General features: G+C 46.9%; 1 protein-coding gene across 1 annotated transcript in view; it reads right to left on the bottom strand.

Annotated features, from left to right (window-relative positions):
- Positions 1-23,461, bottom strand: part of SLC43A2 (solute carrier family 43 member 2) — a 46,983-nt gene that overhangs the window by 14,431 nt on the left and 9,091 nt on the right. Inside the window, exons 3-6 of the mRNA XM_041725247.1 lie at positions 22,536-22,743; positions 20,916-20,971; positions 19,633-19,760; positions 11-144 (exon numbers count right to left, since the gene is read on the bottom strand). Of these exons, the coding sequence (XP_041581181.1) occupies positions 11-144; positions 19,633-19,760; positions 20,916-20,971; positions 22,536-22,743 (526 nt within the window). The remainder of the gene's footprint in view (positions 1-10; positions 145-19,632; positions 19,761-20,915; positions 20,972-22,535; positions 22,744-23,461) is intronic.

The following is a 23,461-nucleotide window of genomic DNA, read 5'->3' as shown; positions in this document are numbered from 1 at the left end:
ATCCACTTACGAATAGTCCATGTCCTCCGGCCCCGGGAAAGGCTCCAGGGGCCAGTTAAAGAAGCAGTTGAGGAAAACCAATCCAGAGCAGCTGGCCCAGACCACAAGGATGATAATGAAGGAGACACCAAAGTCGTAGATGACCTGACAGGCACAATGGGGTAGGCGCAGGGCCAAGGGGCAGAGTTAGCAGAGGGAAGCCAAGGCAGGCAGGGGGCATTTGGCAGCTCTGCTTTCTCTGTGAGAACTGCGTAAGGAGGCATAGCTCTGCCAGCCTGGGTGTCTGGTCATCAGACACCCTGCATTCCAATAATCCCAGTTTACCCTGGCACATCGTTAATCCCCTGTGCCTCCAACTTGGGCCAAATGTCACCTCCTTGGAGAGGCCTTCCCAGACTGCCCCGTCACTGTCACATTGCTAGTTCACAGTATACAACCCTGGCTAAGATCACTGACTTCTTGATTACTTTCCTTGTCCCTTACTAGTTGAGCTCTCTGAGAACAGGAACCTGCTAGTCTTGTCCACTGACAAGCCTGGAAGACTGCATATGGTAGGTGCCAAAAAATGAACATATGGATGTCTGACTTTGCTCCTCCGTGAAATGAAATGAGCATACACTGGCATGTACCCTCATGGTGCTGTGGTGGGGATTAAGCAAGCATGATTCTCAGAGTGCTCAGTACAGGGCCTGGTAGGTGGGAAGCCTACTGAGCATGAGCATGTTAGCTCTCTGCCTGTGTGTCTGCCTCTCTCTCTCTGTCTTTCATGAAAAAATAAAAATAAAATCTTTAAAAAAAAAAGAAAATAGGGATCCCTGGGTGGCGCAGCGGTTTGGCGCCTGCCTTTGGCCCAGGGCGCGATCCTGGAGACCGGGATCGAATCCCACGTCAGGCTCCCAGTGCATGGAGCCTGCTTCTCCCTCTGCCTGTGTGTCTGCCTCTCTCTCTCTGTCTTTCATGAAAAAATAAAAATAAAATCTTTAAAAAAAAAAGAAAATAGGGATCCCTGGGTGGCGCAGCGGTTTGGCGCCTGCCTTTGGCCCAGGGCGCGATCCTGGAGACCGGGATCGAATCCCACGTCAGGCTCCCAGTGCATGGAGCCTGCTTCTCCCTCTGCCTGTGTGTCTGCCTCTCTCTCTCTGTCTTTCATGAAAAAATAAAAATAAAATCTTTAAAAAAAAAAGAAAATAGGGATCCCTGGGTGGCGCAGCGGTTTGGCGCCTGCCTTTGGCCCAGGGCGCGATCCTGGAGACCGGGATCGAATCCCACGTCAGGCTCCCAGTGCATGGAGCCTGCTTCTCCCTCTGCCTGTCTTGCCTCTCTCTCTCTGTCTTTCATGAAAAAATAAAAATAAAATCTTTAAAAAAAAAAGAAAATAGGGATCCCTGGGTGGCGCAGCGGTTTGGCGCCTGCCTTTGGCCCAGGGCGCGATCCTGGAGACCGGGATCGAATCCCACGTCAGGCTCCCAGTGCATGGAGCCTGCTTCTCCCTCTGCCTGTGTGTCTGCCTCTCTCTCTCTGTCTTTCATGAAAAAATAAAAATAAAATCTTTAAAAAAAAAAGAAAATAGGGATCCCTGGGTGGCGCAGCGGTTTGGCGCCTGCCTTTGGCCCAGGGCGCGATCCTGGAGACCGGGATCGAATCCCACGTCAGGCTCCCAGTGCATGGAGCCTGCTTCTCCCTCTGCCTGTCTTGCCTCTCTCTCTCTGTCTTTCATGAAAAAATAAAAATAAAATCTTTAAAAAAAAAAGAAAATAGGGATCCCTGGGTGGCGCAGCGGTTTGGCGCCTGCCTTTGGCCCAGGGCGCGATCCTGGAGACCGGGATCGAATCCCACGTCAGGCTCCCAGTGCATGGAGCCTGCTTCTCCCTCTGCCTGTCTTGCCTCTCTCTCTCTGTCTTTCATGAAAAAATAAAAATAAAATCTTTAAAAAAAAAAGAAAATAGGGATCCCTGGGTGGCGCAGCGGTTTGGCGCCTGCCTTTGGCCCAGGGCGCGATCCTGGAGACCGGGATCGAATCCCACGTCAGGCTCCCAGTGCATGGAGCCTGCTTCTCCCTCTGCCTGTGTGTCTGCCTCTCTCTCTCTGTCTTTCATGAAAAAATAAAAATAAAATCTTTAAAAAAAAAAGAAAATAGGGATCCCTGGGTGGCGCAGCGGTTTGGCGCCTGCCTTTGGCCCAGGGCGCGATCCTGGAGACCGGGATCGAATCCCACGTCAGGCTCCCAGTGCATGGAGCCTGCTTCTCCCTCTGCCTGTCTTGCCTCTCTCTCTCTGTCTTTCATGAAAAAATAAAAATAAAATCTTTAAAAAAAAAAGAAAATAGGGATCCCTGGGTGGCGCAGCGGTTTGGCGCCTGCCTTTGGCCCAGGGCGCGATCCTGGAGACCGGGATCGAATCCCACGTCAGGCTCCCAGTGCATGGAGCCTGCTTCTCCCTCTGCCTGTGTGTCTGCCTCTCTCTCTCTGTCTTTCATGAAAAAATAAAAATAAAATCTTTAAAAAAAAAAGAAAATAGGGATCCCTGGGTGGCGCAGCGGTTTGGCGCCTGCCTTTGGCCCAGGGCGCGATCCTGGAGACCGGGATCGAATCCCACGTCAGGCTCCCAGTGCATGGAGCCTGCTTCTCCCTCTGCCTGTCTTGCCTCTCTCTCTCTGTCTTTCATGAAAAAATAAAAATAAAATCTTTAAAAAAAAAAGAAAATAGGGATCCCTGGGTGGCGCAGCGGTTTGGCGCCTGCCTTTGGCCCAGGGCGCGATCCTGGAGACCGGGATCGAATCCCACGTCAGGCTCCCAGTGCATGGAGCCTGCTTCTCCCTCTGCCTGTGTGTCTGCCTCTCTCTCTCTGTCTTTCATGAAAAAATAAAAATAAAATCTTTAAAAAAAAAAGAAAATAGGGATCCCTGGGTGGCGCAGCGGTTTGGCGCCTGCCTTTGGCCCAGGGCGCGATCCTGGAGACCGGGATCGAATCCCACGTCAGGCTCCCAGTGCATGGAGCCTGCTTCTCCCTCTGCCTGTCTTGCCTCTCTCTCTCTGTCTTTCATGAAAAAATAAAAATAAAATCTTTAAAAAAAAAAGAAAATAGGGATCCCTGGGTGGCGCAGCGGTTTGGCGCCTGCCTTTGGCCCAGGGCGCGATCCTGGAGACCGGGATCGAATCCCACGTCAGGCTCCCAGTGCATGGAGCCTGCTTCTCCCTCTGCCTGTCTTGCCTCTCTCTCTCTGTCTTTCAGTGAGCATATGAAAAATACTCGAGGAAGCCGGGTGGCTCTGTGGTTTAGCGCGCTTCAGCCCAGGGCTGGATCCTGGAATTCCGGGATAGAGTCCCACGTCGGGCTCCCCACATTGAGCCTGCTTCTCCCTCTGCCTGTGTGTCTGCCTCTCTCTCTCTGTCTTTCATGAAAAAATAAAAATAAAATCTTTAAAAAAAAAAGAAAATAGGGATCCCTGGGTGGCGCAGCGGTTTGGCGCCTGCCTTTGGCCCAGGGCGCGATCCTGGAGACCGGGATCGAATCCCACGTCAGGCTCCCAGTGCATGGAGCCTGCTTCTCCCTCTGCCTGTCTCTGCCTCTCTCTCTCTCTCTCTCTGTATGACTACATAAATAAATAATAAATAAATAAATAAATAAATAAATAAATAAATAAATAAAAAAGAAAATATACTCGATATCATTAATCACAGGGAAATGCAAATTGAAGCCACAATGAGGTATTACTTCATACCCTCTAGGGTGGATATAATAAAAAAAAAAATCAGATAGTAACAAAAACTGATGAGATTACACGGGAATCAGAACACTCATTCACAGCTGATGGGAATGTAAGATGGTACATGACCATTTTGGATAACAGTCTGGTCATTCCTCAAACAGTTAAAACACTGAGTTACCATATGACTTACAAAATTCACTCCAAGGTATGTACCCAAGAGAAATGAAAACATACGGACTCACAGAATCTTGTAGGTAAATGTTTAGGGCAGCGTTCTTTACAATATCAAAAAACTGCAAACAACCCGAACATCCATCAATGGATGAATGGATAAACAAAAATGCAGTCTATCTAAATAATGGAATAGTATTTAGCCACAAGAAGAAATAAAGTACTGATGATACACACTATAATATGGATGAACCTTGAAAACATTATAATAGATGAAAGAAACAAGTCACAAATGACCACATACTGTGTGATTCCGTTTATATGAAATGTCTAGAATGGGCAAATCCATAGAAACAGAGAATAGATCAGTGGTTCCCCAGGGCTGGGGTACAAGAAGCTGGAAATAAATAGGGAGAAAATGCTAATGGGTACAGAGTTTCTATTTGGGTGATATAATTGATTATGGTGATGACTGCACAACTGTGAATATACTGAAAACCACTGAATTGTTTACTTTAGGTGAATTGTATGGTATGTCAATTTGTCTCAACATCACTGTTAAAAAACATATGAGTAAGATACTTAAGATGTTTTGGCATCCCAGGATTAAAGAGGAACATGAATAAATCTGTAGTGTATGGCCAATAAGTCATTTTATGACATGGGGCCAGGGTGGCCATCCAGGCTTCCCAAAAATCTCTAGCACAAAAATACCTCTTCTTCCAGCCCTTGCATAGAGTGAACCCTCTGTCCACTCAGGCTTCTCAAACAGGGCCTAAGAGGGAGAAAGAACATAGAGAAATTCCCCCCAGCAGGAAAGAGAGGAAATGTGACATGCTCATGTGAGCCCAGGAAACATCTAGGTGGGTGATCACTGAAAGTGCCCAATCTTCCTCTTTGCACACCTGCTTCCCAGGTATGCATGCTGCGGTTCAGAGGACTGCCTCAGTTCCTGAGTTCACATATTCGGGCTGCTTGGTGCTGGCTGATCCAGCAAGGCAGCCTCGTAGGGGAGCCATTTCTGGGGTCATATCCACCCCAGGGAGAATCCAAAGATTTGTTCTGCTTATATGAAAGGAGGGAACTGTTCCAATCTAAGATGCCACTCCAGCCAGGGGAAATGAAGGAAGAAAGGGATCAAAGAGGGCTTGGAACCCAACCAGGAGAGTAGCCAGAGGCCAAGTGCCTGGTACAGGAAAGGCTACTTGGTGCAAAGTCAAGCCAGAAAAACACTCTTTGTTGCTGCAGTCACCTTTGGGCACAAAGAGTGTCTCCAAATTTTCAATAGGGCTGGGAACACTCTAAAAGAGACAGCTTGCTAGCTAGCCGTTTTCCTTCTACCTTCTTAAGCTGAAGTTTGTCTTAACCCTAACCTAGGACAGAGGCCACAGAACAATGGACTTGCAGCTAGCATACCACAACCCTGCTTGATCTTCTGGAGTCTTCTCCTCAGAACTAGATCCAGGACAGGGACGAACAGGAAGCCGGGAAAAGGACACTGACTTCCCATCTGCCCGTGGACAGACGAGGCCCTGGACAAGGACAGGAGGCTTTCAGCTGCCCTCCTTCCTGCCTGGCCTCTCCCTGCCTACAACACTTTTATCAACACCTAGAAAATTCTCCCCAACATGTTATTTTGGTCAGCAGAGCGATTCCTAGGGGAGTAGAGCCTCAGGTCAAACCATATCACTACACAGCCTTCCCATCAACACCCACAACTTGTATTTTACATTAGGATTATTTTTCCTGGTTAGGAAAGCGATTTGTAAGTCCATTGTAAAACATCTGAAAACAAAGTATACACGAAGAAAGAATAAAAAAATCACCCTGATATAGCCATGTTACTATTTTGATGTATTTCCCTTTAATCATCTTCCTATAAACACCTGTAACTTTTAAGTAAAACTGGGATCATAAGCTACATATTGCTTTACAAATTATTTCCCTTCTACTTGATATAGTATAAACATTTTCTTTCTTCTTCCTTTACAATTTTTTTTAAGGGCAGCCTGGGTGGCTCAGCAGTTTAGCACCACTTTCAGCCCAGGGCCTGATCCTGGAGACCCGGGATCGAGTCTCACGTCGGGCTCCCTGTGTGGAGCCTGCTTCTCTCTCTCTGCCTGTGTCTCTGCCTCTCTTTCTCTCTGTGTCTCTCATAAATAAATAAATAAACAAAATCTTAAAAAAAATTTTTTTAAGGTTTTTAAGTTTTACTATTACAATTATGTTTCTATTTATTTTTTTAAAGATTTTATTTATTTATTCATGAGAGACAGAGACAGAGAAGCAGAGACACAGGCAGAGGGAGAAGTAGACTCCCTGCAGGGAGCCTGATGCAGGACTGGATCCCAGGACCCCAGGATCACGACCTTAGCCAAAGGCAGACACTCAACCACTGAACCACCCAGGTGCCCCATTATTTTTCTTTTTTTTTTTTTTTAAGATTTTATTTATTTATTCATGAGAGACACACACACAGAGAGAGAGAGAGAGAGGCAGAGAGAGAAGCAGGCTCCATGCAGGGAGCCCGACGTGGGACTCGACCCTGGGTCCCCAGGATCACACCCTGGGCCGAAGGAGGCGCCAAACCGCTGAGCCACCTGGGCTGCCCCAATTATTTTTCTTTTTAAAAGATTTGTTTATTTTAGATAGAGTGCACACACTAGCAGGGGAAGGAGCAGAGGGAGAGAGACAAGCAGAATCTGCACTAAGTGCAGAGCCCCACATAGGGGATCATGACCTAAGCCAAAATGGAAAGTCAGCCACTCAACGGACTGAGCCACCCAGCTGCCCTTGTTTTTACTATTTTTTAAGTAATCTCTACACCCAACATGAGGCTCAAACTCACAACCCCGAGGTTAAGAGTGGCATGCTCCACTAACTGAGCCAGCCAGACACCCCTGTGAACGTCTTCTAACTTAGTATTCACCTTCAACATAATTTGTAATGACTGTCTGGTATTTCCTTATCTGGATGGTCTATAATTTATGCAACCATTTCTCTGATGTTGGAACTCAGGTCCTTTTTAATTAACATTCTTAAAGATAAACATATGTGCACATAGCTATTATTCCCTTAAGGTAAATTCCCAAAAGTAGAAGCATTAGGCAAAAGGGAATACACATTTTTAAGTTTTTGTGATATTCCATGCCAAATTGCCTTCCAGAAAGCTTACACCAATTGGTAACTTCCACCAGCAGCAGAGTGTTTATTTCACTGTATCCACTCTTGCATTGTGGGTGATTATTTTTAATATTTGCACTTTACCAACATCTTTTTAAATTTTATTTATTTATGATAGTCACACAGAGAGAGAGAGAGAGGCAGAGACATAGGCAGAGGGAGAAGCAGGCTCCATGCACCGGGAGCCCGACGTGGGATTCGATCCCGGGTCTCCAGGATCATGCCCTGGGCTAAAGGCAGGCACCAAACCGCTGCGCCACCCAGGGATCCCACTTTACCAACATCCTTGTTTTAAAATCCATTTATTTGTGTATACAGATGAAATGTATCAGTGATTGATGATTTGCTTCAAAATAGTCTGGATGGTGGGTGGAGACAGAAACAAGGCAAGGCTGGTTATGTGTTGATAACTGTTGAAGTTGTAAGAAGGGTACATGGAGCTCATTATATATTCAAACATCATGGGTTTTTTTTTTTAAAGATTTATTTATTTATGATAGACATAGAGAGAGAGAGAGGCAGAGACACAGGAGGAGGGAGAAGTAGGCTCCATGCTGGGAGCCCGACGCAGGACTCGATCCCGGGACTCCAGGACTGCGCCCTGGGCCAAAGGCAGGCGCCAAACCGCTGAGCCACCCAGGAATCCCTAACACCATGTTTATATAAACTTTTCGGGACAGCCCGGTGGCTCAGCGGCTTAGCGCCACCTTCAGCCCAGGGCCTGATCCTGGAGACCCGGGATTGAGTCCCACATCGGGCTTCCTGCGTGAAGCCTGCTTCTCCCTCTACCTGTGTCTCTGCCTCTCTCTCTCTCACGAATAAATAAATAAAATCTTGGGATCCCTGGGTGGTTCAACGGTTTCGTGCCTGCCTTCAGCCCAGGGTGTGATCCTGAAGACCTGGGCTCAAGTCCCGCATCGGGCTCCCTGCATGGAGCCTGCTTCTCCCTCTGCCTGTGTCTCTGCCTCTCTCTCTCTCTCTCTCTCTCTGTGTGTGTCTCTCATGAATAAATAAATACAATCTTTAAAAATAAATAAATAAATAAATAAATAAATAAATAAATAAAATCTTAAAAAAAACCAAACTTTTCCATGATTAAAAAAATAAATGGAGGGATCCCTGGGTGGCGCAGCGGTTTGGCGCCTGCCTTTGGCCCGGGGCGCGATCCTGGAGACTCAGGATCGAATCCCACGTCAGGCTCCGGGTGCATGGAGCCTGCTTCTCCCTCTGCCTGTGTCTCTGCCTCTCTCTCTCTCTCTCTCACTGTGTGCCTATCATAAATAAATAAAATTAAAAAAAAAATTAAAAAAAAAAAATAAAAAAAATAAATGGAAAAAATTTACATTTATGGATTACTAACGACTTTGAACGTTTTCTACAATTTTTAAAATCAATTCTATTCCTCATCTGTCCATTTTTCATATCAGGATGTTAATCTTTTTATATTGATTTTTTTATAGGCTTTTTTAAAAATATTTTATTTATTTATCCATGAGAGAGAGAGAGAGAGAGAGAGGCGGAGACACAGGCAGAGGGAGAAGCAGGCTCCATGCAGGGAGTCTGATGTGGGATTCGATCCCGGGGCTCCAGGATCATGCCCTGGGCTGAAGGCAGGCACTAAACCACTGAGCCACCCAGGGTCCCCCACCTTTTTTAAAAAATATTTTAGGCTCTTAATATATTAAATATAGTCACAGTTTGTCCACATACTGCAGGTATGTTTTCTTAGTTTGTCCTTTAACTTCTTCATAGTTCATGGTGGGTTTTTTTGAACAATACAAGTATTTAATAGGTAGTCGAACTGTGTGTCAGCTTTCAGGGCCTACCTGGCATCTATGTTGGATGAAATCTCTCTGAAAAGAACATCAAGGGTGATCCTGGAAACCCAAAGTATAAACATCCCAGCAAGAGTCAATGTGTGGTCACAAAAGAAGAGCAAGAGGGATCCCTGGGCGGCGCAGCGGTTTGGCGCCTGCCTTTGGCCCAGGGCGCAATCCTGAGACCTGGGATCGAATCCCATATCGGGCTCCGGTGCATGGAGCCTGCTTCTCCCTCTGCTTGTGTCTCTGCCCCTCCCTCTCTCTCTCTCTGTGTGACTATCATAAATAAATAAATTTAAAAAAAAAAAAAAAAAGAAGAGCAAGAACAAGAGCAGAGAGGGTTTCCCTAAGGACATTAATTATTTTTAAAATGTTAATAGTAATTGTGTGTTATCCTTTAAGCTGCTCCTTTTCTTCCTCCAAAAGCTGTCAAGCCTGCCAGGAGATTTCCCCTACTTGGTGTGCCCAGGAGCAGCTTAATTAGAGAATTTTCCTTATTATTAAATAATAATATATAATAACATGGCATAATTATTATTAGTATAACATATAATAACAATAATAGCACTGTCATAACAATAGCAACTATTTTTAATGCCTACTATAGGTATTATCTTAAAAACCCACAAAATAACCTTATGAGGTAGGTGTGACTTTTTACCCTTGCTTACTGGGTATAAAACTCTAGGATTAAAAAAGTCAAGGGACTCCCCCAAACTTGTAAGGATCAAATTTCTGTAGCCACTGGGCTACTCTGCCTCTTAGAAACCTTGGTTTGGTCCCCAAGGCAATTACCCTCACCTCTCATGCTTCTATTTGTTCCTTATTCAGCATTCAGTCTGCTCTCCCCACTAAAGGTTTTTTACATCCCTTCTGATGCTCCGTTTGGACCTATCTGCCCACTCCCTCCCCTTGACCTCTCTACAGTCCAGGGCCACACCTACGAGTGGACTTGCATTTGCTGTGGACTTTCTCCTGTTTCATCCTCATGTCTGTCTCCTCCTCCCTCCTGCCCTCTACCTCCTACCTCCCAAGGAACTCATCTGCACAGAGTGGCTACTCAAGCCCTGTGATGGAGTGACAGCTGAGCACTGAGCAGATTGCCCTAGTGTGGACCTCAAGGGCTAGGTGGAGTGGGAAGAACCAGCTCTGCTGCCAAGTAGGAATCGGAGCCAGTGCTACAATGACAGATGATGGGAAAAACACTTGGGCGGGGGCAGTTTCTGGATTCTGCATTCGCAACTGCACTCACAGGTGGGGAGCACAGGCCCCCTCCCCAGGCTCTGGGTGATTTTCACAGCCACGCCTGCCGCCTCTGCAAGGGCCAAGATGGCCAAGACGGCCAGAGCTGGAAGAGGCTCGCAGGGCTGAACCCGGCCTCCAAGCCGGCCTTGCTCACTCGGGGATACCAGTGGTGACTCATTCTCAGCCCCTTGGCTGCACTGTAAACAGGCCCTGGCTGTGTGACCTTCCCAGAGGGGAAAACAGCAGCTGCAGGCAGCCCCTCCCCCGGAGCTCTGGCCACAGATCACAGCTACTGGACAAGAGAACCTGGAGGCCTAGGCTCCAGAATGGTGAGGACAGGCTAGCCTCCCTGGAGGACCCTCTCTAAGATGCTTCTCTACTTAGGGGTCCCCAAGACAGGCCTTGGCTGGCAGGCAGGGACAGAAGTGCTACCACGCAGCCCCTTGCACTGACTTCTCAAATCAGGATCTCCCAAGCCCACCAGCTGGGGGCACACCCTGGCTCTCAGGAAAAAGCCACGAGGCCCCTTCCAAAGGTGAAACTTGGTCCAAAGATGGCTGGCATACACACCCAGAGCTCTGTACAAACTGTATAGGCCAGGATCCAGGTACCAGTCTGGACAAGCAGACTCAGCAAAGCTGGGCTATTTCCTAACCCCAAACAACTGGGCAGCTCCAAGCACACATTGCCAGGAAAAGGTCCTTGTGGTCACCTTTCCGCTTCACTGCTGTTGGGGTGGGGAGGAGGGACTCCACTCCCGAAACCACTTCGTTTGCCTTCCCAGCCAGGTCAAGCCCTGCTGATGCCTCCACTACACTTTCTGTTCACCCATGAATGTGTCACATGGTGAAGCAAATTTACAAGGCAGAACCTTTTCGATGGGTGAATTATTCCCGGGTCAATGGCGATCAGCTGGCATTTTGGGTTCTCAAGGCCCAGGAGAGAAACCAAAAGACAGAACTGGCTCCGGGCATTGGGAATCCTGCTCACCTGGCACCTAGGCTCCCAGAGAGCTAGTTGGGGTGCTGTGGAGATTTTCTCCTGGTTGTAGAAATGGGTCAGTCAAGCAGAAATGCCAAATTCCCATCCCTTCCAGGGGCATGTGCTTCACACTACTGTACCCTCATTTCCTTCCTTCACATCTTCTCAGTATTTGAAGAGGGATAGTTATTCTGTTCTCATCAAACTCTGGTCTGAACTCCGATGGGATCATTTCTTCCTCAGATTTAAAGTCAGACTTCAATGAGTCAAATAGAAAAAGCCCACTGAGAGATTTTTCATTAAGGACTCTGACAACATTTTGTAACCACTTCTCCAGGAGGTTTCCAGCTCAGAACTCCCTGTCCCGCCCACACAAATGGGGGGCAGAGTAATGAACTGGAAAAGATACGTCCACAATGTTGGCTGCATCTGCTCCCATCTCTAAGCAACCCCAGGCCCTGGATTGCAGGGTGGCGGCCCAAAGACGCCGCCTCAGCCGCAGGCCAGTGTTTGCACTCCATCCAATGAAGTGAGTTAAACGGTTGTACAAATGTTAGACATTAGGCAAACAGACCAAAGTGTGCTGTCCAGATGTCCAGTGGGGAGGCTGAGGCTCTGCATCTCAGGAAGTACTCTGTTCCCATGATGACCTGCCACCCTCCTCTGCTGAGGCTGTCGCATTGCCCACTTCAGACCCTCTGCTGCAGAGACCTGGGAAAGCCAGTCCAACCGTCAGGCAGGCCACCTGGCGTGGGATCTAGTCTTGCTCCTCTGAGAGTCCACTCTAGAGGGAAGGATCACCCACGAGTACAGATCTCTGAGGCTCTGTTGACCATCTCGCCCTGGCTTGTATGGAATAGGCATTTTGCCAACCTGTGTCCCCCCTCTCCACCAATGGGGTGATAGCTCATAGCCCTGGTCACTTTTATTTATACCACAGTCCACGCAATACAAAACTCCTTAGAACTCAGAAAGTCCCCAAATTAAGGTTTCCACGGCAATACATTCCCTCAAATTCCCAGGTTATCAGAGTGATTGTACAAGGCCCCAATAAAGTTGTAGATTTGATTTAGGAAGCTCCTAATTGCAACCCTGAAGATTTCTTTGTCCCCCAAATTAGAACATGGGTGGGAGACACAAACAGAAAGTGCCATTGTGCTGCTAGCTCCATGTCTTTGGGAGCTGATCCTGACAGTTCTGCTTTTTAAAGGCCTGGTCTGTCAGAACGAGATTCAGCTCTACTCAGCAGAAGCCTCGGCCAGCCCTAAAACATTGCCCAAGAACTCCAGCTCCGTCCTTACTGACCTGCTTCTCATTCCCCTTTTAGGGTCTATTCTAGAAAGGAGAACCATGAGAGCCCTCATCTGAGACCGCGTGGGAGATAGCCCACTAAGATACCTCAGGCCAGGAGCAGTAGTGGAGAAGGAAATGACTTAAAAAGGGCTTAGGGGGGGATCCCTGGATGGTTCAGCGGTTTAGTGCCTGCCTTTGGCCCGGGGTGTGGTCCTGGAGTCCTGGGATCGAGTCCTGCATGGGGCTCCCTGCATGGAGCCTGCTTCTCCCTCTGCCTGTGTCTCCACCTCTCTCTCTCTCTCTCTCTCTCTCTCATGAATAAATATTTAAAAAAGGGGGGGGGGGGCAGCCCGGGTGGCTCAGAGGTTTAGCACTGCCTTTGGCCCAGGGCATGATCCTGGAGACCCGAGATCAAGTCCCATGTCGGGCTCCCTGCATGGAGCCTGCTCCTCCCTCTGCCTACGTCTCTGCCTCTCTCTCTGAGTATGTCTCTCATGAATAAATAAAATCTTAAAAAAATAAAAAATAAAAAAGGGGGGGCTTAGGGAGTTGGCTCATGTATATGGAAGGGGAGTCAGCAGAATGGGGGGTGAGGGGGGTGCGGGGTTGGGTGCCAGCCCCCATGCCTTCTGACAGGGAAAAATAACTGAGCAGTTTCTTGGTGCCTCTGGACCAAAGGTTGTAAAGCACCAGATAACATATATTTTAGGTTTTGTAGGCCATATAGTCTCTGTACAACTACCTCACTTTCCCCTATAGCACAAAGGCAGCCACAAACAATAACAGTGAGCATAGCAATGTTCCAATAAAACTGTTTAAATGGGGCACCTGGGTGGCTCAGTGGGCTAAGCATTTGCCTTCGAATCAGGTCATGATCCTGGAGTCCTGGGATCCAGCCTCATGTCAGGCTCCCTGTTCGGCAGATAGTCTGCTTGTTCCTCCCTCTCTACTGCTCTCCCCTGCTCATACTTTCTCTCTTTCTCTCAAATTGATGGATAAAATTTAAAAAAAGAAAACCCACAAAAAACAAAACTTTGTTTACAATCCACACCTCCCATTGTAGAGGCTGCTTTTAGGCAGCAGGTGTGAGCACTCAGAAGCTGTGTGAGGTAGAAAGGCCACAGTGACCACCAAGGTGAGTGCAAACAGAGCCATTAGGTGACTCCCCTCAAAATAGTTGCAAACCCTAGCTGACCAATGGGCAATGTACAACCAGGCATATGTACCAAAAAGGAAAATTATATGTGTTCCCATACCTCTTCAGGCCCTACCTTAACTACAGCCCCCTAGCTCTACCTCCTGGCAGACAGTCTCTCTCTTGCTGTCCTATGCACTGCTCTCTTGTGGTATATTCAATAAACTTCTATTTCCTTTGTTCTGCCTTGGGTGAATTCTTTCATGGCGAGTGCCTCCACTCAGTCTGGGTTGCCCCACAGCTACCAGTGGTCTAGATTTAGCCCTGGGGGCAGCAGTTTGTTAACCCCTGCTCTAGGGATCCCTGGGTGGCTCAGTGGTTTAGCACCTGCCTTCGGCCCAGGGTGTGATCCTGGAGACCCGGGATTGAGTTCCACATCGGGCTCCCTGCATGGAGCCTGCTTCTCTCACTGCCTGTGTCTCTGCCTCTCTCTCTCTCTCTCTCTCTCCTGAATAAATAAATAAAATCTTTAAAAAAATAAATAAATAAATAATCCCTGCTCTAGACCCAAGAATGCAGACCTTAAGGAGACAAGCCACCAGTCTTCCTTAAACAGATCTCTGCTGGGACGTCTGGGTGGCTCAGCGGTTGAGCATCTGCCTTTGGCCCAGGACCTGATCCTGGAGACCCAGGATCGAGTCCCATGTCGGGCTTCCTGCACAGAGCCTGCTTTTCCCTCTGCCTGTGTCTCTGCTCTCTCTCTCTGTGTCTCTCATGAATAAATAAATAAAATCTAAAAACAAAAACAAAAACAAAAACCCAAAAAACAGATCTCTGCTAAGAGAAAGCTTTAGTTAACAATCAAATGGGGGATCCCTGGGTGGCACAGCGGTTTGGCGCCTGCCTTTGGCCCAGGGCGCGATCCTGGAGACCCGGGATCGAGTCCCACGTCGGGCTCCCGGTGCATGGAGCCTGCTTCTCCCTCTGCCTATGTCTCTGCCTCTCTTTCTCTCTCTCTCTCTCTCTCTGTGACTATCATAAATAAATAAATAAAATAATAATTAAAAAAAATAAAAAAACTTTAAATAAAAAACAAAACAATCAAATGGTTTTCTTGCCTGGTCACCATGTATCCCACGTACCTCTGATCTCCCAGTGGGCCAGTGAAGAGCAAATGCCAGTGCTTCTGCTGCAGTGTTTTTGACCTTCACACAGACCTACTAAAGGCTGATGAAAGAAACAGACCCTTCTGCAGAAAAATGCACCTGTACACACACACACACACACACACACACACACACACACACAATTTGTTTGCATATAATCTCAAGGGATGTACAGCCCTCCTTAAGCTTATTTGTTATCACCCAGAGGCCTAAAAACCCTAGGGTAAGATCCCTTGCTCACTCAGAAAGAGCTAATTATTTTTTATATCTATGAAAGAGCTCTTACAAAACACTTTAAAAAAAGATAAACAAACCTGTAGAAAAAGATACAAATCACACAAAGAAATAATTCACAGAATACAAATGACCACAAAAAAGAGGTGGAGAAATGCTCCCACAAACAAAGAAAAACTTTTTAAAATCATGGTATATCATTTTCACCAGATCAGACTGCCTAATTTTGAAAGGACTAATAACAGTGTATGGGGAAGGAGTGTGGAGAAAGGGCCAGTTTTATTCACAGTATAGGATAGAACCTGTGGGGGATCCCTGGGTGGCGCAGCGGTTTGGCGCCTGCCTTTGGCCCAGGGCGCGATCCTGGAGACCCGGGATCGAATCCCACATCAGGCTCCCGGTGCATGGAGCCTGCTTCTTCCTCCGCCTGTGTCTCTGCCTCTCTCTCTCTGCGACTATCATAAATAAATAAAATTAAAAAAAATAATAAAGCTTTAAAAAAAAAAAAAAAAGGATAGAACCTGTGGGGAAAGGCCAGCAATCTCACTTCCAGGAATTTATTTTACAAAAAGGTACAGGGGTGTTCACTCCAGCATCATCAGAAAGACTGGAAAGCAACCCAAGTGCCCATCAGCAGGAACTGGTTAAATAAATTATGGTGTATCTATGATATAGAACAACATAAAACTATTTCATAACATAGAGTTCTTGAGTTTAAAATAATAAGGTAGATTTCCAAGTAATGGCAGAAAAACATGTGAAAGAGTTAAGTGAAAAAGACAAGCTGTAACAGCCTTTTTTAAGAAAAATAAAGAAGAACGTTGATATGTAGATTTTTTTTAAATACTGAAGAGATATATTCTAAAGTGATAAAGGTGTGCTTACAGAATTTTATGGTCCATATTCCTAATATATTGAGTTTTAAAAATAAAAACATTTTTGGGACAAATGGGTAGCTCAGTGGTTGGCTCAGGTCGTGATCCCAGGGTCCTGGGATCGAGTCCTGCTTCAGCCTCCCCACAGAGAGCCTGCTTCTCCCTCTGCCTATGTCTCTGCTCCTCTCTCTGGGTCTCTCATGAATAAATGAATATAATAAATATGAATAAATAAATAAACAAACAAATAGTTTTGTTTATGATCACAAAAATCCAGAAAATAAATCCTTTATAAGCCTATTAGCCTCCCCTAAATGTTGCCTGATAACAAGTATAAGCTCATTTTAAGGGGAATCTGGGTGGCTCAGTGGTTGAGCTTCTGCCATCGGCTCAGGGCATGATCCCGAGGTCCTGGGATCAAGTCCTGCATTGGGCTCCCCACAGGGAGACTGCTTCTCCCTCTGCCTGTGTCTCTGCCTCTCTCTCTGTGTGTCTCATGAATAAATAAATAAAATATTTTTTAAAAACTCATTTTATTTTTACTTATTTATTAAGATTTTATTTATTTATTGGAGAGAGAGAGAGTGAGGGAGAGGAAGAAGTAGACTCACCGCTGAGCAGGGAGCCTGATGCAGGGCTTGATCCCAGGACCCCGAGATCATGACCTGAGTCAAAGGCAGACGCTCAACCAACTGAGCCACCCAGGTACCCCTATAAGTTCATTTTAAAAGCTTTCTTTCCTTTTTTTTTTTAAGTACTCTCTAAATCCAACATGGGGCTTGAACTCACAATCAGAGATCAACAGTCACAAGCTCTACCAGTCAGGTACCCCTAAAGGCTTTTTCTTTCTTTCTTTCTTTCTTTCTTTCTTTCTTTCTTTCTTTCTTTCTTTCTTCTTTTTTTTTAAAGATTGTTTGAGTGAGTGTGTACATGCATGTGCTCACGTGAGCAGGAGGAGGGGCAGAGGGAGAGACAGACAGATTCCTGCTCACAACAGCTGGGAAGTGGGAGGCTCGATCCCAGGACCCTGAGATCATGACCTGAGCTGAAATCAAGTGTCGGACGCTCAGGGAGCCTGGGTGGCTCAGTGGTTGAGTGTCTGCCTTCAGCTCAGGTCCTGATCCTGGAGTCCTGGGATTGAGTGCCACATCAGGCTCCCCACAGGGAGCCTGCTTCTCCCTCTGCCTGTGTCTCTGCCTCTCTCTCTGTGTCTCTCATGAATAAATAAATAAAATCTTAAAAAAAAAAAAAAAAAAAGTAGGACGTTCAATGGACTGAGCCACCCAGGGACCCCCACAGACATTCTTAAAGGTAATTCACGGTATAGTGGTTTTTATCCATTTGTCTTATGCTTTATTACAATAAAGCATCATTCTGCATCATAGAGCATAAATTCCTGACATTTTTTATCCCAAAATTCAGAACTGCCACAACATAGGCACAATGTGACTAAAAAAATGGGGATGGGCACTTGGGTGGCTCAGTGGTTGAGCATCTACCTTTGGCTCAGGTCATGATCCTCAGGTCCTGGGATCAAGTCCTGCATCAGGCTCCCTCACACAGAGGCTGCTTCTCCCTCTGCCTATGTCTCTGCCTCTTTCTCTATGTCTCCCGTGAATAAAAAAATAAAATCTTTTTTAAAAATGGAGATGAGGGCAGCCCTGGTGGCGCAGCGATTTGGCGCCGCCTGTGGCCTGGGGTGTGATCCTGGAGACCCGGGATCAAGTCCCGCATCGGGCTCCCTGCATGGAGCCTGCTTCTCCCTCTGCCTGTGTCTCTGCCTCTCTCTCTCTCTCTGTGTGTGTGTGTCTCTCATGAATAAATAAATACTATCTTAAAAAAAAAAGAAAAAAGAGAATCTCACTTAAAAAAAAATAAATAGGGATCCCTGGGTGGCGCGGCGGTTTGGCGCCTGCCTTTGGCCCGGGGCGCGATCCTGGAGACCCGGGATCGAATCCCACATCGGGCTCCCGGTGCATGGAGCCTGCTTCTCCCTCCGCCTGTGTCTCTGCCTCTCTCTCTCTCTCTCTGTGACTATCATAAATAAATAAAAATTTAAAAAAAAAAAAAGTGTTAAAAAAATAAATAAATAAATAAATAAATAAATAAAAATAAAAAATAAATAAAAATGGGGATGATGCCAGGTTTTTAATTTTCATTTTGATGAAAGTTGGTCATTTTCATGCTGTCAAAGAACAAATAAAGCCATGACTTTTGTTTCACAATTTATTTTATTTTTTTTTTAATTTTTTTTTTTTTTTTTTTAAAGATTTTATTTATTCATGATAGTCACAGAGAGAGAGAGAGAGAGAGAGAGGCTGAGACACAGGCAGAGGGAGAAGCAGGCTCCATGCACCGGGAGCCCGACGTGGGATTCGATCCCGGGTCTCCAGGATCGCGCCCTGGGCCAAAGGCAGGCGCCAAACCGCTGCGCCACCCAGGGATCCCTGTTTCACAATTTATATAACTTAGTAGGATTTGTGTACTTTGGATAGTTATAAAATATTTCTTACAGTTTCAACATCTGTTTTCTCTGGGGAATTTGAGAGGGAGGGGAATACAACCATTTAAAAGAAAATCTACTTGGTTAAAAAAATAGAAATAAAGACACACAAAAAGTACAAAGTAAATCTCCCTCATATCACAGAGGGCAAGGCAATCATAGTTCCCAGAATCTGTGTTTACTCTCATCTGTGTGTCACCCACACCTGCACATCACCTACACCCCAAGGATACCACATACACAGCCCATGCTGTGCCTTTCTCACCTAACACAGATTTCCCTGAACTCTCCATTTTTGCAGGTCTCCATCAGACAGTGATCCCTCTCCCCTAGGACAAAGTTAACCAAGCAAGGCATAAGAAGGGTGAACAGAAGAGGCACTAGGTCTGGCCGGGCCTGGCCATGGGCTCACAGCCTTCAGGCAGAGGGTCATGGAGATGCCAGAACCTCTTGGAGCTCCTTCCCAGAAGACCAACAGCCCAAAGGCTCCCTCAGAGCTGAATGAGGGGCCCCTTAACAGCAGGACTCCTGAGTCATTAATGGGAAGGGAAATCAGAAACCAGAGTGCCCTGCAAATGGCAATGGCAGATACTGTGTCATAAAAAGCTTTTCACAGGGAAACTGAGGCAAGCCAAACAAATCTCTCTGAAGACCATAGCATTCTCACTTTTTTCCCATTGGCCAGCTCTGAAGGGCCAGCCTGCAGAGAGCTCCCCTCTTGCTCCTAGGGAAGACATTTTTGGCCTTCTCTTTCTTTCTTTCAACCTGGATCTTCCTGCAACCTCTCTCACCTCAAAAAGCAGCACATTCTGGAGGCACTCAAGCATCCCAAGAAAACATCTCCCTCCCCAGGGTGGCTCTCTGTACCCTGGCATTTAGAAAACCGAGAAGAGAGGCAGCCATACACTTCCCTGAGTTCTGCATTCCATTCTGGACAAAGGCAATGGTTCGGGTGGGGCGATTCTAAGGGAGGGTTGGTTTTAGGTTGCACTGTTAGCCAGAGCTACTGCAGAAAATCAGAGAAAAGAAAAGTGGGTGGCAGCTTTTTTCTCTATGCTCCTGTCTTCTCTGGGCACATGGCTAGTGAGCTGGCTTCCTCAGCACCTAAGCCAAGGTCAGCAGGCAGGGTATGGGCCTGCTCTGAGATCCATGCTCTGCTGCCTTCAGGCCTACCTACAGAACCTCCCCGGCCCAGGAGGCCATTACTGGCTTTGCTGCCGGGCCACTTCATCACCTGCAGCCCTCTCCTGCTTGGGATGTCCAGGCATAGGTAGGTAGATGGAAGGCAAAGAAACCGAAGCCAAAGAAAGCTGCCTCAAATTCGCCAAAAGATGACTGAATGAGAGATCTTTAACAAATCAATACTTACTGTTAATGAGGTGAAAGTCATGCACATCCCACCAAAGCCATTCAGGGCCAGGGAAACGAAGATGAGCACAGAAAGAGCTGTAAGGAAACAGAAGGTTCACAATCAGGGAACCACAGCAGAGCTCCAGGGAGGCGAGGGCCTGGCCCAGTACCTCGCAGGGAGCAAGCAGAATGGATGACATGCCATCTGGGGTTAGTGACAGACACCTGAAGAGCTGAAACAGCCTCTTCCTCACCACCCTCTTCTCCCCTATTTTACAGAGCTTGGACTCTGCATCCCCATCCTCCTTTCTCCACTAACCTCAGCAGCAGGCCAGAGGCCTAAAGAAGCTGCTTCACTGAAACCAAAAATACAGGTGCTCAGAAATTAGTGGATGGGCCTGGCTAAGATTCTGGCAAAACTCAAGTTCTATTATGGTGTTTGTTCTGCAAATCCTTGAAGCAACAGCTCCACCTGAATGGCGTTGGGGACCAGGGGGATTCCAAGTCACTTTTTTTTTTTTTTCAAAGTAGGCTCTTGGGTAGCCCTGAACCCACTGGCTCAGTGGTTTAGCGCTACCTTCACTCCAGGGTGTGATCCTGGAGACCTGGGATCGAGTTCCACATTGGGCTCCCTGCATGGAGTCCACTTTTCCTTCTGCCTGTGTGTCTGCCTCTGTCTCTCTGTGTCTCTCATGAGCAAATAAATAAAATCTAAATAAATAAATAAATAAATAAATAAATAAATAAATACATAAATACATAAATAAATAAATAAAGTAGGCTCTATGCCTGATGTGGGACTCAAACTCCCAACGCAAGATCAAGGGTCATATGCTCTTCCAACTGAGCCAGCCAGGTGCCCCAGCTTCTAAGCTATCTGTATAGTGCTGGCCTGGGCTGCCTCCAAGGACTTAACTCCCAACTTCTGCACAGTCCCTCAGCTGGTCTGGTTCTTAGAACTCATCTCAAGTTGGCATCAATGAAGCCATAGAGAACTGGCCTGACTTGGTGATGAGATGGCAGTATTGTACATTCTAAGAGCTTCTCTCAGATGTCTGTCTAGGGTGATTGCTGTCTTACCCAGCCACCCATTTAAGGTAAGTAGCTGAGAGAAGGCTAACAGGCATCCCTTCTAACTTAAGCAGTGAGCACCAGGACTGGCATGGCTTTCTAGAGCAGGTGGGCGAGGAAACCCCTCTGGGTACTTTCTCCCCAGCCTCTGACAAAAGAGTAGAGGAAAAGCATACTCACAGTTTGGGTTACTTGCTCCATATGCAATCAGCAAACAGGAGACAGCAAAACAGGCACTAAAAACAAACAGAAATAGTACATTACTTATTATTATTGTTATTGTTTATAGTGTTCTTTGGAAGTATTTACTATGGGTCAGATCCTTTCAGAAAATATACATTCTTTTTTTTTTAATTTTTTTAAATTATTTATTTATGATAGTCATACAGAGAGAGAGAGAGGCAGAGACATAGGCAGAGGGAGAAGCAGGCTCCATGCACCGGGAGCCTGATGTGGGATTCGATCCCGGGTCTCCAGGATCACGCCCTGGGCCAAAGGCAGGCACCAAACCGCTGTGCCACCCAGGGATCCCTATTCTTTTAATTTAATAATTTTAAGGAGTATAATTAGCTCTGTTTTACTGATGAATAAAATAAAACAAAACAAAGAATGAAAAAATCCACATTCTCAAAAGTATCATAGCTAGTTGGTATCTAAGAATTCAAGGCCCAAAGGCAGATGTGATAAACACCATGTTGCATCATCCTCTCCCATCCACAGACTGGAAAAGCTACGGTTCTGAAGTGAGAGGGTACAATCTATTACCCAGGTTCGTATGTCCACACTGCCAGGGGAACAACAGAAGCCCACTGAGCATGAGGGAGAGGAATGGCAGCTTCTGAATCCTCACTGCTTAGCTCTATCCTAGGGACAAGGGCCTCTTTTTTTAATTTAATTTAATTTAATTTAATTTTATTTTATTTTATTTTATTCATAAGAGAGAGAAAGGGGGAAAGAGAGAGAGAGAGGCAGAGACACAGGCAGAGGGAGAAGCAGGCTCCATGCAGGGAGCCCTACATGGGACTCGATCCCGGGACTCCAGGATCAGGCCCTGGGCTGAAGGCAGCGCTAAACCACTGAGCCACCTGGGCTGCCCGACAAGGGCCTCTTAAGTTCCAAAGAATGAATGAGATTGATCCCCTCATCCATTCCCTTCATGGTCTCGGGTCTCACCCATTGCAAACCCCTGCCCTGCAGATGATCATTCTCAGTGTGGTTGCTCTGGGGAAGACTGTGGACTGAAAGGAACAGCCACTTGCTGGACTGACTCTGAGTCTGGCAGCCTAGAGCCTGATAGACCAGGGACACATACTTCAGAAATGCACAAGATGATCCATTGGAGTGCTAGGAGTAGCAGAAATAGTAGGACTTCTATTTTATAATTTTTAATCTTTAATTGACATCTTTTGTTCATGCATTCTAAAGCACATAGAACATTAAGACTGGCACACACATATGTAATTGACAATTCTGTGCTTGCATGACAATTCTGTGCTTGTATTCAAACTTTTTTTCCTGATGGAGGCATAAGGTCAAAGAGACTGTGGAGACCAGTGTTCTTAATGACAAGCAACTGCAAGCCTTCCCAGGCAGGCTTGGGGCCCTGAACCTTTTTTATGCAGTACTGGCACACTGCAAGGATCACAGTAACTACTGGCTTGGGGGCAGAATGGATGGGAACCCCATTCCAGGTGGGCATATAGAGAGCTCCACAGTGCACCTGCTAGCAGGGACCAGGCTTCCCTACAGTGAGGATCTCAGCCCAGGAGCCATCTGCCCACTCCCGACCCCTGCACTGACCTGCCCAGCAGCCTGAGTTTCCTTGGGCCGTATTTGTCCATGACGATGCCTAGAGGCAGGGTGATGGCACTAAGCAGGAAGGAGCCTACGGTGAAGGCCAAGTTTAGCATCTCATCCTGGGCCTTGCAGCTGAGCCAGCCATTCATCAAGCTCATCTCCTCGTGCTCCGGCTCGGCTGTGCCCCCAACTGTGCCGTTGCTGACCATCTCTGGGTGTAGAGAGGGAGGGAAACTTGGTCACAGGGTTGAGGCAGGGATTCCCAAAGATCAGAGGAGCAGATGTATATTCAGACCCCACTGGAAATATCAGGGCTGGTTGTGGCTACCCCCAAGCAGGCTTGGCTGTCCATCTGGCTCAAGCCCCTTGGAGCAATAATGTAGAGGCTCTTGTCTTTGGTTGGGAGTTCGCAAACCCTCTGGAAAATCCAGTAAAGGAAGCTATGCTCCTCTTCAGAAGAGGCACACAAAGGCTTGCCCACAGTTTCAGGGTTTCATGCGTCCCTTGAAGCAGGCATGAGCCCCAGGTTGGGATTCCCATTCTAGAGTAACACACCTGAGTAGGCCTCAGGCCCCAGGCTGGCCAAAAACTTCTCAGCAGCTCTGGCATGGAAACAGACTGCAGCCAGTCTATCAGTGCTCAATCCTAGGCCACCTGGGAAGGACAAGCTGCTGGCGTCCCAGCAATGCCCTGGTTCTCCTCGGTCCATGAAGGGGAATTGTGAGCAGGCCTCCTGTACTGCTAAGTATGGGAATCTGCCACCTTCGCCCTGCTTATTTTCACAGCATCAACCACCACAGATAATGTGCCATGGAACCCCTTGGTTGGGGGGTTTTGGAACCCCAAAAAACTTGGAGAAGTTTTTTAAAAATAGTCTCAAGTCGGGCAGCCCCGGGGGGCGCAGCGGTTTAGCGCCGCCTGCAGCCCAG

Source organism: Vulpes lagopus, chromosome 12 (genome assembly GCF_018345385.1).
Source record: "Vulpes lagopus strain Blue_001 chromosome 12, ASM1834538v1, whole genome shotgun sequence".
NCBI lineage: Eukaryota > Metazoa > Chordata > Mammalia > Carnivora > Canidae > Vulpes > Vulpes lagopus.
The sequence above is the reverse complement of the archived record's forward strand: the minus strand, read 5'-3'. Positions and strand labels throughout refer to the sequence as shown.